Source organism: Schistocerca serialis, chromosome 2 (assembly GCF_023864345.2).
Source record: "Schistocerca serialis cubense isolate TAMUIC-IGC-003099 chromosome 2, iqSchSeri2.2, whole genome shotgun sequence".
Classification (NCBI taxonomy): Eukaryota; Metazoa; Arthropoda; class Insecta; order Orthoptera; family Acrididae; genus Schistocerca; species Schistocerca serialis.
In genome coordinates this window covers 113,110,744-113,124,939 of record NC_064639.1, presented here as the reverse complement: position 1 = coordinate 113,124,939, position 14,196 = coordinate 113,110,744, and the positions used below count along the sequence as shown (strand labels likewise).

The 14,196-nt window shown below is 38.5% G+C and overlaps 1 protein-coding gene across 1 annotated transcript in view; it reads left to right on the top strand.

The window, feature by feature from the left end:
* LOC126456792 (gamma-tubulin complex component 5) overlaps positions 1-14,196 on the top strand; it is a 158,639-nt gene that overhangs the window by 120,579 nt on the left and 23,864 nt on the right. Inside the window, exons 12-13 of the mRNA XM_050092581.1 lie at positions 757-927; positions 6,015-6,135. Coding sequence (XP_049948538.1) covers positions 757-927; positions 6,015-6,135 — 292 coding nt within the window. The remainder of the gene's footprint in view (positions 1-756; positions 928-6,014; positions 6,136-14,196) is intronic.

The window sequence follows — 14,196 nt, the reverse complement described above, 5'->3', positions numbered from 1 at the left end:
ATCAGCTGCGTGCCATTGATAAAATTGTGCAGACATTGCATGACAGTCCAGCAGAAATGAAAGAAAATGGTGCAATTCAGCTGCGTACCAGGACATGGGAATAGAAATGCAAAATGTTAAACAGTTTGTTGAGAAGACATTATGATTTATTGTAACCTAACTCTTCGGGTAGTTGGAATGTTACTGAGGCGGAGGATAGTACTTAAATAGTTTAATTAAAAGCTAGAACTGCTGAAGAAGTTATAGCTTGTTTGGAGCTCATTTCAGGCACTAAACAAGTATACAGTACTACCAGTGTGCGCCATATTAGGCTCTGCCCTATGATACACCACTGTGTCTTTGATAACAAGACCACTCAAATACACCTATGGTGTACCTGTTATCAATCTGCCACTTATAATACAGTTATTAGTTTAAATACCTTTGGCCTTGATATGATTTAAAACAGTATCAATGTCTAATATGGAGTGATTCTGCATTTGTGTAAGCAGTTCAACTAGACTTATCTTGTTACTTATATGATTGGACCTTGATCTCACTGTTGGGGACCAAAATCCGAAACCACTATCACCATGTGATTTTCTCTCTCTCTCTCTCTCTCTCTCTCTCTCTCTCTCTCTCTCTCTCTGTGTGTGTGTGTGTGTGTGTGTGTGTGTGTGTGTGTGTGTGTGTGTGTGTTTTTAAATCATTACAAATGATCACCTCTATTAATGTATGCTATTCACATGTTATTAATGTGTTTGCTTATCTTACTAGGTTGAGAGAAACTATGCCTGGGACAACGCATATTCACTAACTATGCAATTGGAGAACTGTATAGATGAACAGTACCCTTCACTGAGCTCAAAATTTTCTGTATCTGTTTCTAAGAGATCACAAACAATTGTATCAGTAAACACATTGGACAGCATCAAAATTAAGTTTTCAGTAAGTAGCACAAGAAATACTGAAATTTGTTGTTAAATAAAAATGTACATTACCATATAGGAACTTAATTGAATACTATAATAGGCTCTCTGTTTCATTTTTGAAAAATACTGCATTTTAAGACGTTTATAAAAAAACATGGGACAATCAAGGAAAAAATGAGGCAGAAATTGTACTGACAAAATTTAATTTAGTGGTCATGCTTGTAAGAGGTAAAAACTGTAGAGAAAGACAGACTAGAATACATCCAGCAAATAATTGAGGACATAGGGTTCAAGTGCTACTCTGAGATGAAGAGGGAAGCACAGGAGAGGAATTCATGGCAGGCCACATCAAATCCCATCTTTCAGAGAAGACTGATAATGCAAAAGGGGGGTGGGGGAAGTTGGCATGTGCATCATGCACTCAGATGATCACAAACAACTGTTTACAATTACTGTGCTGCACTGTCACTGTACTTCTCACTTTTATATATTTTACTGGGAAGTATTTTACCTTCTGTCATAAAAGAGAGCATATGTTAACTCATTAAAGCGTGTTTTTGTAATGAGCAAGGCCTTCACTGTTTCAACTTTTGTTCTGTATTTTTTCCATCTGACCACAAAGATTTTAAAATTACACTTTCATTTTGGCATGATGAAACAGTGATTGCATAGATCTAAAATTGCCACATATCCACTATAACATCCTCAGACTGCTTATCACAATGGAAACAGAAATCTGCACTGTCTAAACCAGTCAAAAATTCAACACAACATGAATCAGCACTACCAACAGTGCAAACATTAACAGTAGATAAACAAAGATTGTAGGTCAAGTAGTACAAGTGGCGCTTCCTAGCAAATATTCTTGCACTGAAATAGCCAAGTGGAATTGCAAAAAGTAGGATATCTGAGTGCCCCCCCCCCCCCCCCCCCAAAAAAAAAAACACAACTTCCAGGCCAGAGGAATGTTTTGGGTTTAATACTTGTTTCACATTGAAAAGAAACAAGAGATACACATAAATAACATTACTGCAGACATTGTTTTCATCATTGTTTAAATTTCCTGTGGAATAAATATTAGTATTAGGATAAACATCCAGAAACTTAAGTGCATATCTGTAGAATTACATGTTTTCACTGATATTTGATCATATTGAAAACACACACGAGGTCTGTTCAAAAAATTCTGGAACATTCATTATTTTGCACCAGTGGTATGTTGGAGTGAAATGCAGTCCACATCCCTTTACACATTTGTGTAATGTGTAAGTGCCAGAAGTTTCATTGTTGTATGTCCATTACTTATTGTTCAGTGCTGTATTGAGTGGAATGCAGTGTTGCACAGTTTGTGAATTTCGAGATTGCAGAGTTAGAGGAGTGATACTTCTGCATTAAATTTAGCATGAAACTGGAGAAAACCTTTACAGAGACACAACCAAATGCTACAGGAAGTCTACAGTGATGAGTTCTTAAGCCGTACTCAGTGTTGTGAATGGTTCACACGGTTTAAAAATGACTGGGCCGAAGTTAAAGAGGGCCCTTTATCAGGATGCCTTTCAGTGTCTACCGACAACTCTGTTAGGAATGTCAACTAAATTATTCATGCCAATCGAAGACTGACTGTCAGAGAGATTCCAGAAGAAAACATTTCAGTTGGACCATGTCATGAAATCCTGTGAGAAGAACATGGCCTGAAATGTGGCGAGACAATTCATGACTCTTGTGTCATGACAAAGTACCTGCACATTTGTCCCTGTTGGTGCTTGACTATTGCACAAAAAATGATATCACTGTGCTGCCTCATCAGAGTTGAAAACCCCACTGAAAGAAAGCAGATTTGTAATGACACGAGATAAAAGAAAATTTGCAGACAGAGATTCACGCAATCGAGTAAGGGGCGTATAAAGACTGCTTCTGGAGGTGGAATCAGCATTGAGAATGATGTATCAATTGTGGAGGAGTATATTTCGAAGGAGACCATGCGCAGTAAGTAAAAGGTAAGTGTAGAAAAATTTTGTGACAAAGTGCCATAATTTTTTGGACAAACCTCGCACATAACTACACACTAAAGTTTACATATGCTGGGTCTTTATTTCTTTTCTTCATAGTAAACATGAAAAGAAAATTTCAGATAATTGTATTATCACCACCCAACAATTTTTCTTATTGTTAGATATAATTATTCTAGAAATAAACTAAACGGTATTACTAAACGATGGTTCATGATTCACTGGTTCACGGTCCCACTTGCAAGTTGCCTCTCAATGGTTTTCAGGAGCAACAAAAACTCATTTACAATGTTTCACATATTTATTGACCAAATTTAAAAATTTAATGTGCTGTTGTAGGTGATATACTCATTCAGAGGTATAATCGTAGTTAAATACACTGCAATAAGTATTTCTATTAGAGTCTGTCTATATACACTGAAGCGACAAAGAAACTGGCATACACACATGTATTCAAATACAGAGATATGTAAACAGGCAGAATACACGGCCCTGTGGTCGGCAATGCCTGTATAAGATGACAAGTATCTGGTCTAGTTGTTAGATCGGTTACTGCTACTATAATGTCTGGTTATCAGCATTTGAGTGAGTTTGAACTTGGTGCTATAGTCCGTGCTCGAGCAATGGGACATAGCATCTCTGAGGTATTGATGAAGTGGGGATTTTTCTGTATGTACTGTGAATATCAGGAATCCGATAAAACATCAAAACTCAGACATCGCTGCGGTTGGAAAAAGATCCTGCAAGAACAGGACCAATGACAACTGAAGAGAATCGTTAACGTGACAGAAGTGCAGCCATTCCACAATCTGCTACAGATTGAAATGTTGAGTAATCAATAAGTGTCATAGTCCGAACCATTCAACGAAACATCATCGATATGTGCTTTCGAAGCCAAAGGCCCATTCATGTACCCTTGATGACTACACGACACAAAGCTATATTTTTCACCTGCGCCCATCAACGCCAACATTGGACTGTTGATGACTAGAAACATGTTGCCTTTGTTGGGCGAGTCTGGTTTCAAATTGTATCAAGTGGATGGATGTGTACGGGGATGGAAACCCCTCATGAATCCATGGATCCTGCTTGACACCAGGGTACTGTTCAAGCTGGTGGAGGCTCTGTGATTGTGTGGGGCATGTGCAGTTGGAGTGATATGGGACATCTGATGTGTCCAGATATCATCCTTGACAGATGACACATATGGAAACATCTTATTTGATCCTATGACCATTGTGCATTCGATGGACTTGGGCAATTCCAGCAAGACAGTGCGATACCCCACACATTCAGAATTGCTACAGAGTGGCTCCAGGATCTCTCTTCTGAGTTTAAACACTTCCACTGACCATCAAACTACTAATAGCCTTGGGAAAGCCATCCATGACAAAACTCTTCCATCTGGTGAGCAAGATGTATGAGACAGCCAAAATACCCTCAGACTTTTAGAAGAATATAGTAATTTCAATCCCAAAGAAAGCAGGTGTTGCTAGGTGTCAAAATTACCAAACTATCAGTTTAATAAGTCATGGTTGCCAGATACTAACACACATTCTTTATAGATGAATAGAAAAACTGGTAGAAGCCGACCTCAGGGAAGATCAATTTGGATTCCATAGAAATGTCAAACACGCGGAACAATACTGATCCTACAACTTATCGTAGAAGATAGATTAAGGAAAGGCAAACCTATGTTTCTAGCATTTTTTGAGTTAGAGAAAGCTTTTGGCAATGTTGACTGGAATACTCTCTTTCAAATTCTGAAGACGGCCGGGGTAGAATACAGGGAGTGAAAGGCTACTTACAACTTTTACTGAAACCAGATGACAGTTACAGGAGTTCAGGGACACGAAAGGGGAAAAGTGGTTGGGAAGGGAGTGAGACAGGGTTTTAGCCTATCTCCAATGTTATTCAATCTCTATATTGAGCAAGCAGTAAAGGAAACAAAAGAACAATTTGAAGCGGGAAGAAAAAATAAAAACTTTGAGGTTTGCCGATGACATTGTAATTCTGTCAGAGATACCAAAGGTACTGGAAGAGCAGTTGAATGGAATTGACAGAGTCATGTAAGGAGGATGTAAGATGAACATGAACAAAAAGAAAACGAGGATAATGGAATGTAGGTAGTAGATGAGTTTTGCAGTTTGGGCAGCAAAATAACTGAGGATGGTCGAAGTAGAGATGATGTAAAATGTAGACTGGTGATGGCAAGGAAAGCGTTTCTGAAGAAGAGAAATTTGTTAGTATTGAGTATAGATTTAAGTGTCAGGAAGTCTTTTCAGAAAGTATTTGTATGGAGTGTAGCCGTGTATGGAATTGAAACATGGACGATAAATGGTTTAGACAAGAAAAGACAAGCTTTTGAAATGTGATGCTATAGAAGAATGCTAAAGATTAGATGGGTAGATCACATGACTAATGAGGAGGTACTGAATAGAGTTGGGGAGAAGAGGAATTTGTGGCACAACTTGACTATAAGAAGGGCTTGGTCAGTAGGGCACATTCTGAAGCATCAAGAAATCACCAATTTAGTACTGAAGGGGAGTGTGGAGAGTAAAAATCGTAGAGGGTTACCAAGAGATGAATACATTTAACAGATGCAGAAGGATGTAGGTTGCAGTAGTTACTTGGAGATGAACAGGCTTGCACAGGGTAGAGTAGCATGGAGAGCTGCATCAAACCGGTCTTTGGACTAAAGATCTCAACAACAACAAAGAGAAAGGGTAAAATACCATTGGTGAACCCCAGTAAAAGCGAGCTTGACCAAGAGAGAGATAAAATACAGAAAATGATTCAGAGGCAAAAAGAGAGAACACTAAATGTTAAAGACTAATTTTTTGTCACCTTTGAAACTGCCTTTGCATACATTTTGCATTTCCTCCCAGTCGTTTACTTCTGAAATATCCATATTTTTAATCTGCTAGCTTGAAGTTCAGTATGCTTTTCCACACACAACTGTCAATTTAATGGATCTTACTTGCTCATTCAGCAAGTTTATTAGATTCAGTTTTAATTTTCATGTTTACTTACCCATAATTTCTCATTGTATAGCAAAGAAAAGTAATGTTGTAATTTTTCTGTTGCTACAAAGGTTGAATGCCCCATGTCCCTGATATTCTCTAAAGTCAACATGAAGATGTACAATTCTGTATTCAGGTTCCTATTGAAGGTGAAATGGGCACTTTGGGCCTTGGAACAGTTGATATTTAAAAGTAAGTACCTGTTTCATTGATACTTTTTGTCTTCTACCACCATAAAAATATCCTTATCAAAATCTACATTCTTCTTACATACTGGTGTTTAGGGAGTCTATGGAGAAGGAATGAAAACTTTAAGGATTGCCTGTAACAATGTATTTTGTTGGAAATTGCAAATGATTTGAATATCTTTTAAACACAATCGATGCAGAAAGCAGATCTAGATTCGACAATAGCATAATCATCATTAGTGCACTACCAGAAGAGCCATATATGCATAAACATATTGGAGCATAAACTTGTGACAGTTGACTCTAGCATTTATGTGGCAAAAACAAAACTGAAGTTGCTGCATGGTAAGCAGGGCCCTCAATTTTATTTCTACCATCTAAATGCTAGCATTACTTGTCACAAGTTTGTGCTCCGGCATGTTTGTGCCTGTATGACTGTACTGGTAGTGCACTGACGATAACTATGCTACTGCCAAATCTAGATCTGCAATAAATTATGGATTTCAGTGACTTACTGCTGCCCTTTTTTACATTTGAATGTTCAGTGGTATCCAGTGGATTCAGTTTTAAGTAAAACAATGGTTATGGAGAATTTTATAATTAAGTCAGTGATGCTGAAGGAATTATATAAAGAGAGAGAATGTAGAAGAGAGGATGTAAAATACAGAATGGCATTAACAAAGAAAGATTTTCTTAAAAAGACTAATGTGGTAACACAGGGTCTACACAACCCAGGACAACCGGGAGATCTGGGAAAAACCCTGGAATTTTTTCATCTGGGAGATAACTGGGGAAACTGCGGGAATTTTTTAAAATTCCGGGAACTTTTCATTGTTTTAGTTTACAGTTAAATTTTTGTAATTTTGACTGATAAGAACCAGTACTCTAACAAAGGATATTACTGTATCTCGCTACTGGAGCAATAAAACATGAACGAGAGAAAAAAAGGAAAATAAAACTTAAGTTGCAAAGGAAATGCACCATATACAACAAACACCAACAGCAAAAGGTGTCAAACGATTTAGGAAGACTATGCAATGCTTCATAAAAACACATTGCCTCCCATGAGCGTAATGCCACAACTGTTTACATTAGATTCATTCTCCCATGTCTGGCCACAGAAGAGTGGCTGTTGGCTATATAAGCAGTAGCAGCAAGCAGCCAGATGCTACCCAGAAAAATTTTACTGGCATGCCCAAGCTGCCAGATTCACACATTCACAACAGGCTCAGATTTAGGGGTGGGTGACTAGCTGTGGTATCTTCCCCGGGCAGCAATTTCGGGGGGAGGGGGGGTTAAACTCATATTCTTGAGGGGGGGGTGGGGGGGTGGGGGGGTGGAGGGAAGAAACTTTATTTTACAAGGTGCCTGGCAACCAGTGCACGTTGGTCTATTGATTATTCATATGATTTTGAAACGCATCCTAGTTTGTTTTAAGTTGATTTCCAAATAAATAATAAGTTCATTTTTGAATGCGTTCATAGTGTATGTGATGTCTCTGCGAGGAGAATCCCCATCGCATCTACAAATAAACTTTGCTGCAGACAAAAGGGGATGGGGTTATATGAGCTGAGCAGAATAAAACCAACGGGTGAATGCCAATTGCTTTTTATGTGGTTGACTGGGTTTGCGAATGATCAGTGTTATTTTAATTATTAGCAAAATCCTTAGATTCAGACTACCAGAATGGAAATAAATGACTAATAGGAATAACAGGTGAGAAAGTTTCCATGTTATCTTCTCGTTATGTCCAAGAAAATGGAATTTTGACAGAAAATTTTTGACCAGACCACTACAGTACTACTTCAGTTGTACAGTCCCCAGCTAGCAGCCGCTTACGTTCCATTCTAGGAGTAGCCCAGAAAACGTACTGTACGAACACGTAATAATGCCCAACTGGTGAAAAAACATGGGATAACTAAACCAGTGATTGGGGGAGGGTTAGTGAAGTTAAGAATAAGTTTTGACACTGGAAGGAATTGTTGTATCCGTAATTGGAGAAACAACAGATAACGATTGGCGTGGGTTCCAAATTCTGTTTCTTGCCAAAAGTTCCACAATACTAACACAACTTTGTGCTTGATCAAGAGCAGCGACTGCGCTGCAGAGTCCAAGTCCGGTACGGTAAACAGTTGCAGCACAGTGTAGCGTCATTCCTGGCTGAGACGTTGACGTAGCAAGTAGGTAGCCCAACAAGAGACTGCCAGGCGTGGCGCCGTGTGCCGCTATATAGGGCGAGTGGTGGAGGAATATGCCTGCCGTAACAGAGTCCACTTGTGGTGTCCTGTTATGATTGGCGGCGCGACATCACGTAACTATCTCTCGGGAGGACGCCGGCCGAGATTGCCATGACAGTGCGGAGGCACTCAGTGCGTGAGGCCTGCACCTGCACTGTACACCTGTGCAGAGCAGCGCATAAGGGGGGCATTCCGGTCGGTGGCTGTATGACGTGATGACGTAAAGACCGCGGCCACGCAGCTGCAGGTGCCACAGTGTGGGCATTGACTATACCATAGGAATAATTACAGAATTAGTGATGACAGGGTTGTTTATTAGAATGAGGAAGGAGATGAAACAGGGACATCATGCAATATGATGATTCCAAATTTATATAAAAATGTGTACTGTCTTGCTTGTCTGTTGTCTTTACTGGTTCTGTGTGCCCTATATTTAATTTTGTCACACAAAACAGCAAGTTATTAGCTAATAGGCAATAGAGTGTACAAATTTTCCCAGTTACAGATAATCCCATCCAGTATTAATTGCGAGTTTGTTTTAAGAGGAGCAGGATTTCAGACTGGACAACTGGGAGCAGGAGAGGCACCATGGGACATTTTAATTTTCACTGTTCTAAGTATAGTTTGATGGCATCCATTACAAAATATTACATGTTTGAATTCCACAGAGCAAAATACAGTGACATGCGATAGAACAATGTTGTGCGAAGTGGCACACTTAAGACCAAATAACCTGTCTAATATTTCCTCTAACACATATCTCTTATATGATTTGTCAGATTCTTCAGAAAGATGTGCACTACGAAATGGAAGTTTTTTTTTTTTTTTTTTGAAAAGTTGGTTTTTAAAATTTTTGGCATCCTACCTCAAACGCTCAAGGGAGGGGGGGGGGGGGGGCACCACTAACTAGTATTTCCCCAATCTGGAAATATTGAAGATCAGGGCTGATGCACAAAGCAGTCTTAAGTTGTGGTGGGGAGGTGAGTAGTCTCCACGTGACTCGAGTTTACATTTAGTGATTTTGCTGTTTACTCTTCATTTATTGCTCTCACATCAAATTAAAACAAAATGAATTTCTGTGGCTGGGATCTATCTAGTGAATTAAAATACATTCACATAATTACGGAAAGGTAAAAAATGTTATTAGTTCCTGATTTTATTTTATTTCCACCTTTTTGACAGTCAAGCATTAATTGCCTTACAGAACAATGAAGTTATTTTTGTCAGTTTGCTAAAGAAATTTGGCTTTTATTGATCTTTTCCACTGAGGCAGTCAATTTATTTGAAATGAAGATTTTAATTGCACACTATTGGCTAGTTTCAACTGTTCGCTGCATTCAAAGTGCATGTTTTCATATTCTAGCACGTGTGGCATTATGCCACAATAAAGAACCAAACATGAGATAATACAGTAATAGTACTCCAAGAAAATTTACATCTGAATCTGGACATACAAATGTTCACTTTAAGCCAAATTATGCATTTTAGTTTGGTTCACGAAATTCTGATGCTCTTGGAGTATCCTCTAATGTCTTGTTTCTTTTATGACATAATGTAAGATCTTTCATTGTATTATACGTACGAACATATGGGCTTCCTGTGTCATCAGTAACGCCTGTTACCTGGTTCTCGTAGCAACTGCCGAAAGGAACCTGTTTATAACAAGTCGCAGGAAAATATTGCAAACGGTTGTTTGAAAAGCATTACATTCAAGGTAAATTTCCTTTTACGCAAGATGAACTATGTGCAAGAATGTGCGGTGAATTTCTTAAATCACAGACGTCTGACTCTCATCTTAAAATCAGCTCTTTGAGGATGACCATGTAGACATTTTAAAAAATTGTTGTTAAAAATTTTACTGCCACATTTGTATGATTTATCTTAAAGTGTAACACGCACAAAAAAGATTAACATTATATGTGAAAGCTTAGCTTAGCTTCTCTTACAGCTTATTAATCTTAGAGACCAATATTATGTGCGAAAGCTTTTTTTTCCCTTGTAGCAACACTATGTATATTAATTTAAACCATTAACTTTTACTATTTGTGTGTTCATGCTACTTAAGTGATGTTGCTGTTGGCTGACTAATGGCTGACTAATTCACATGTGCTATGCTCTGAATATCCGCTGTCATCAGCTGGCGAGATCACATGGCAGGATCTATGACTGGCATACAAAAGCGCATCGCAATCTCAATTTCAGTGCTTCGGAAAGTAACATGTGGCGTTTGGCGAAATTCGAATTTATACTTTCGTAATACAAAAATATGCAGTGTACATGTTGGTGCACATCAAAGATCTTTCCAAAGTATGTTATTTTTCTTGAGTTTTGTTTTCTAAAGTGCAGGGAAGTTCTACGCTGGTGTATAAAACCATAATCAGTCAGAGAATTGATAAGTTTTACAGTTACGAGGAAAAGTATACTATCACTTAACAGGGAAAAGGTGTATTTTCACCCAGGAGAAAGTGTATTTTTAACCCAGAAATCCAGGAAAAATACAGGAATTTTTCCTTTGTCTGTGTATACACCCTGTAACATATAATATAAATTAAAATATTAGGAATTCTTTTCTGAAAATATTTGCCACCTGAGTACAACTTCTAAATGTTCTTGTCATTGTTGTTTTCAACCAAACACAAATTTGATTCAACTCTCTACTCTACTGTTTCCTGTGTAAGCTTTTTCATCTCTGTATGGTTATTGTAACCTACATGCATTTGAACCTGCTTACTATAGTAAAGCCTTGGCCTTCCCTGTAATTTTTACCTTCCACACTTCCCTTGCTTACTAACTTCAGAATGCCTTGATGCCTCAAGATGTCTCCTATTAACTGATCTCTTCTTTTAGTTAAGTTGTGCCATAGATTTATTTTCTCTACAATTCAATTCAGTACTGCTTCATTAATTAACCAATCTGCCTATCTGATCTTCTGGATTTTTCTGTACCCCAATATTTCAAAATCTTCTACTCTCTTATTATCTTACTGAGGAAGACAGTTAATAGTGAAGACAAGAAGAGACTGTAAGCTTTTTTTTTTTTTTTAAAAAAAAAGTTTGGTACTACAGAAGAATGCTGAAGATTAGATGGTTCAGTCAGATAATTAATGAAAAGTTGAACTGATAGGAAAAGAACTTAATGGCACAAAAGGCCAAAAGAGAGGAGTAGGTTGAAAGGATATGTCCTGGGTCTTCAAAGAATAATGAATTTGTTAATGGAGGAAAGTGTGGAGGGTAAAAAATTGTGGTTAGAAGTCAAGTCTCTAATACAAAAGCAGGTTCAAACAGATTAAGTTTATGTTAATTATTCAGAGATGAGTAGATTTGCACGCAACATCTAAAGTGGGGAATTTTATCAAAGCAGTCTTTGGATTGAAAACAGCAGCAACAACAACAGCTGTCATGATAATAAATCACTTCCACTGTTTTCATACTTGAAAGTGGCTTGTCTTCAGAACCTGTAGAGATATTATTGACTTGAGTTTTTTAGAAGTCTGCAGTTATGCGTATATTTTATTTGGCTTATTACATTGACACAGTAGAGATACACAGTAAAGACAATAACATAAAAGTTTGATGTCATGCAAGCAGAAGATAGCAAGCAAATATTAAATGTCCATACAAATACCAGCCATTACAGTAAACATTCCATCAAGCGAGTACCCATAAGATGACGTGTGAATTTCTGGGGCATGACCTCTTCCCAAAGTGGTTCTTGTGAAGACCGCCTGTAGATTGCAGTGCCATTGGTATTGAGGACTGGAGGTAGTGATCAATTTCCAACAGTTGTGACAGCTCCATGTCACCGTTGAAGTATGTTACTACTGTTTTATTCTCATTGGTATATTTTTTCCAGTAACAAGTACATACGATTAGACTTTTTTCCTTAAACAGTGTAAATTGCTACACAGTAATGAGATTGCAAATTCACATTTGCTGCGAAGAGACTTAATTAACAACAACTATAATATAAAAATACCCAGCATACCAGCTCTGAGAGAAAATTTGCTCCTGCTGAAAGCAAATAAAGGTGTAATGAGTGTTAGTCAGTAGAGTTTGCTTGGGATGGAGGGGGGGGGGGGGGAGAGAGAGAGAGAGAGAGAGAGAGAGAGAGAGAGAGAGAGAGAGAGAGAGAGAGAGAGACTGCAGTGCTTTTGATGAAGTTTGAAGGATAGAAGAAGAGGAAGCAGAAGAAGAACCAACTGTATACTGCAAAAACAGTGTTTCTTTAGAATAGCAGCTTTCCTGTTAACTTTGTGTGAAACGTAGCTAAGCACAAATAGTTCATAGGAGGTTAATAATGGTTAATTATCTGAGCAGAGTACTGTTATGTTTCAGAGGCTTTTTTAGTAAATATTAAAGAAATATGTAGGTCTAAGAAATCTGTGATCTAAGAAAGAAAATATATGAGAAAGAAGAAATACAGGGTGTATCAAAAGGAATCGTCCAGTTTGGCATGTCTGTATTTCTGAAACTAAGAAACATACAGCATATAGTTAAACTTCCTGGCAGGTTAAAACTGTGTGCCGGACCGAGACTCGAACTCGGGACCTTTGCCTTTCGCGGGCAAGTACTCTTCCATCTGAGCTACCCAAGTACGACTCACACCCCATCCTCACAGCTTTACTTCTGCCAGTACCTCGTCTCCTACCTTCCAAACTTTATAGAAGCTCTTCTGCGAACCTTGCAGAACTAGCACTGCTGAAAGAAAGGATATTGCAGAGACATGGCTTAGCCACAGCCTGGGGGATGTTTTCAGAATGAGATTTTCACTCTGCAGCGGAGTGTGTGCTGATATGAAACTTCCTGGCAGGAGAGCTTCTATAAAGTTTGGAAGGTAGGTGACGAGGTACTGGCAGAAGTAAAGCTATGAGCACAGGGCGTAAGTCGTGCTTGGGTAGCTCAGATGGTAGAGTACTTGCCCGCGAAAGGCAAAGGTCCCGAATTCGAGTCGTGGTCCGGCACGCAGTTTTAATCTGCCAGGAAACTTCATATCAGCCAACACCCCACGGCAGAGTGAAAATCTCATTCTGAAAGTATATAGCAAATTTTGTTTTTAGATGAACGGGAAACTCAAAAAGGTTTTTGTCGTACCTTTTCATAGGTGTTCAGTATCCCTCCTTGAGATGCATGGCATATGTCAGTGTGGTATTCAAATTGTTTCCACACTGCAGGGAGCATGTTTTGAGTTACAACTTCAACAGCTGCTGTTATGCGATGTCTCAGTTCATTCATTGTTGTTGGTAATGGACGTAGTCTTTTACAAACCTCCACAAGAAATAATCACATGCAGTTAGGTCCAGTGACCTTGGCAGCCAGTAATGTAAGGCTGAATCATTTGGTCTAGTGTGACTAATCGATAGTTTCATAATGCTTTAATTTAAAAATTCTCGCACCTCCAGATACCAGTGTGGTGGTGCCCCATCCTGCTGGTAAATGAAGTCATTTGAATCAGTCTCCAACTGTGGGAAAAGAAAGTTCTCAAGCATATCAAGATATGTGCTTCCTGTAACAGTGTTTGCGACAAATAAAAATGGATCATACACCTTTTCCCGCGAAACTGCACAAAACATTAAATTTTGGAGTCCCTCTCATGCTGTACAACTTCATGTGACTGTTCCCTGCCTCTGTTCTCACATTATGATAGTTCACCTTTCCATTATAATGGAATATTGCCTTGTCCCTGAACACTAAGCATGGAAGAAAAATGTCATCCTCCATCTTGCCAAGAATGAAATTACAGACCTCTACATGTTGTTGTTTCTCACCTTCACGAAGAGCTTGCAGTGGCTGAATTTTGTGTTGTTTCAAGTGTAAATGTTGACACAACAC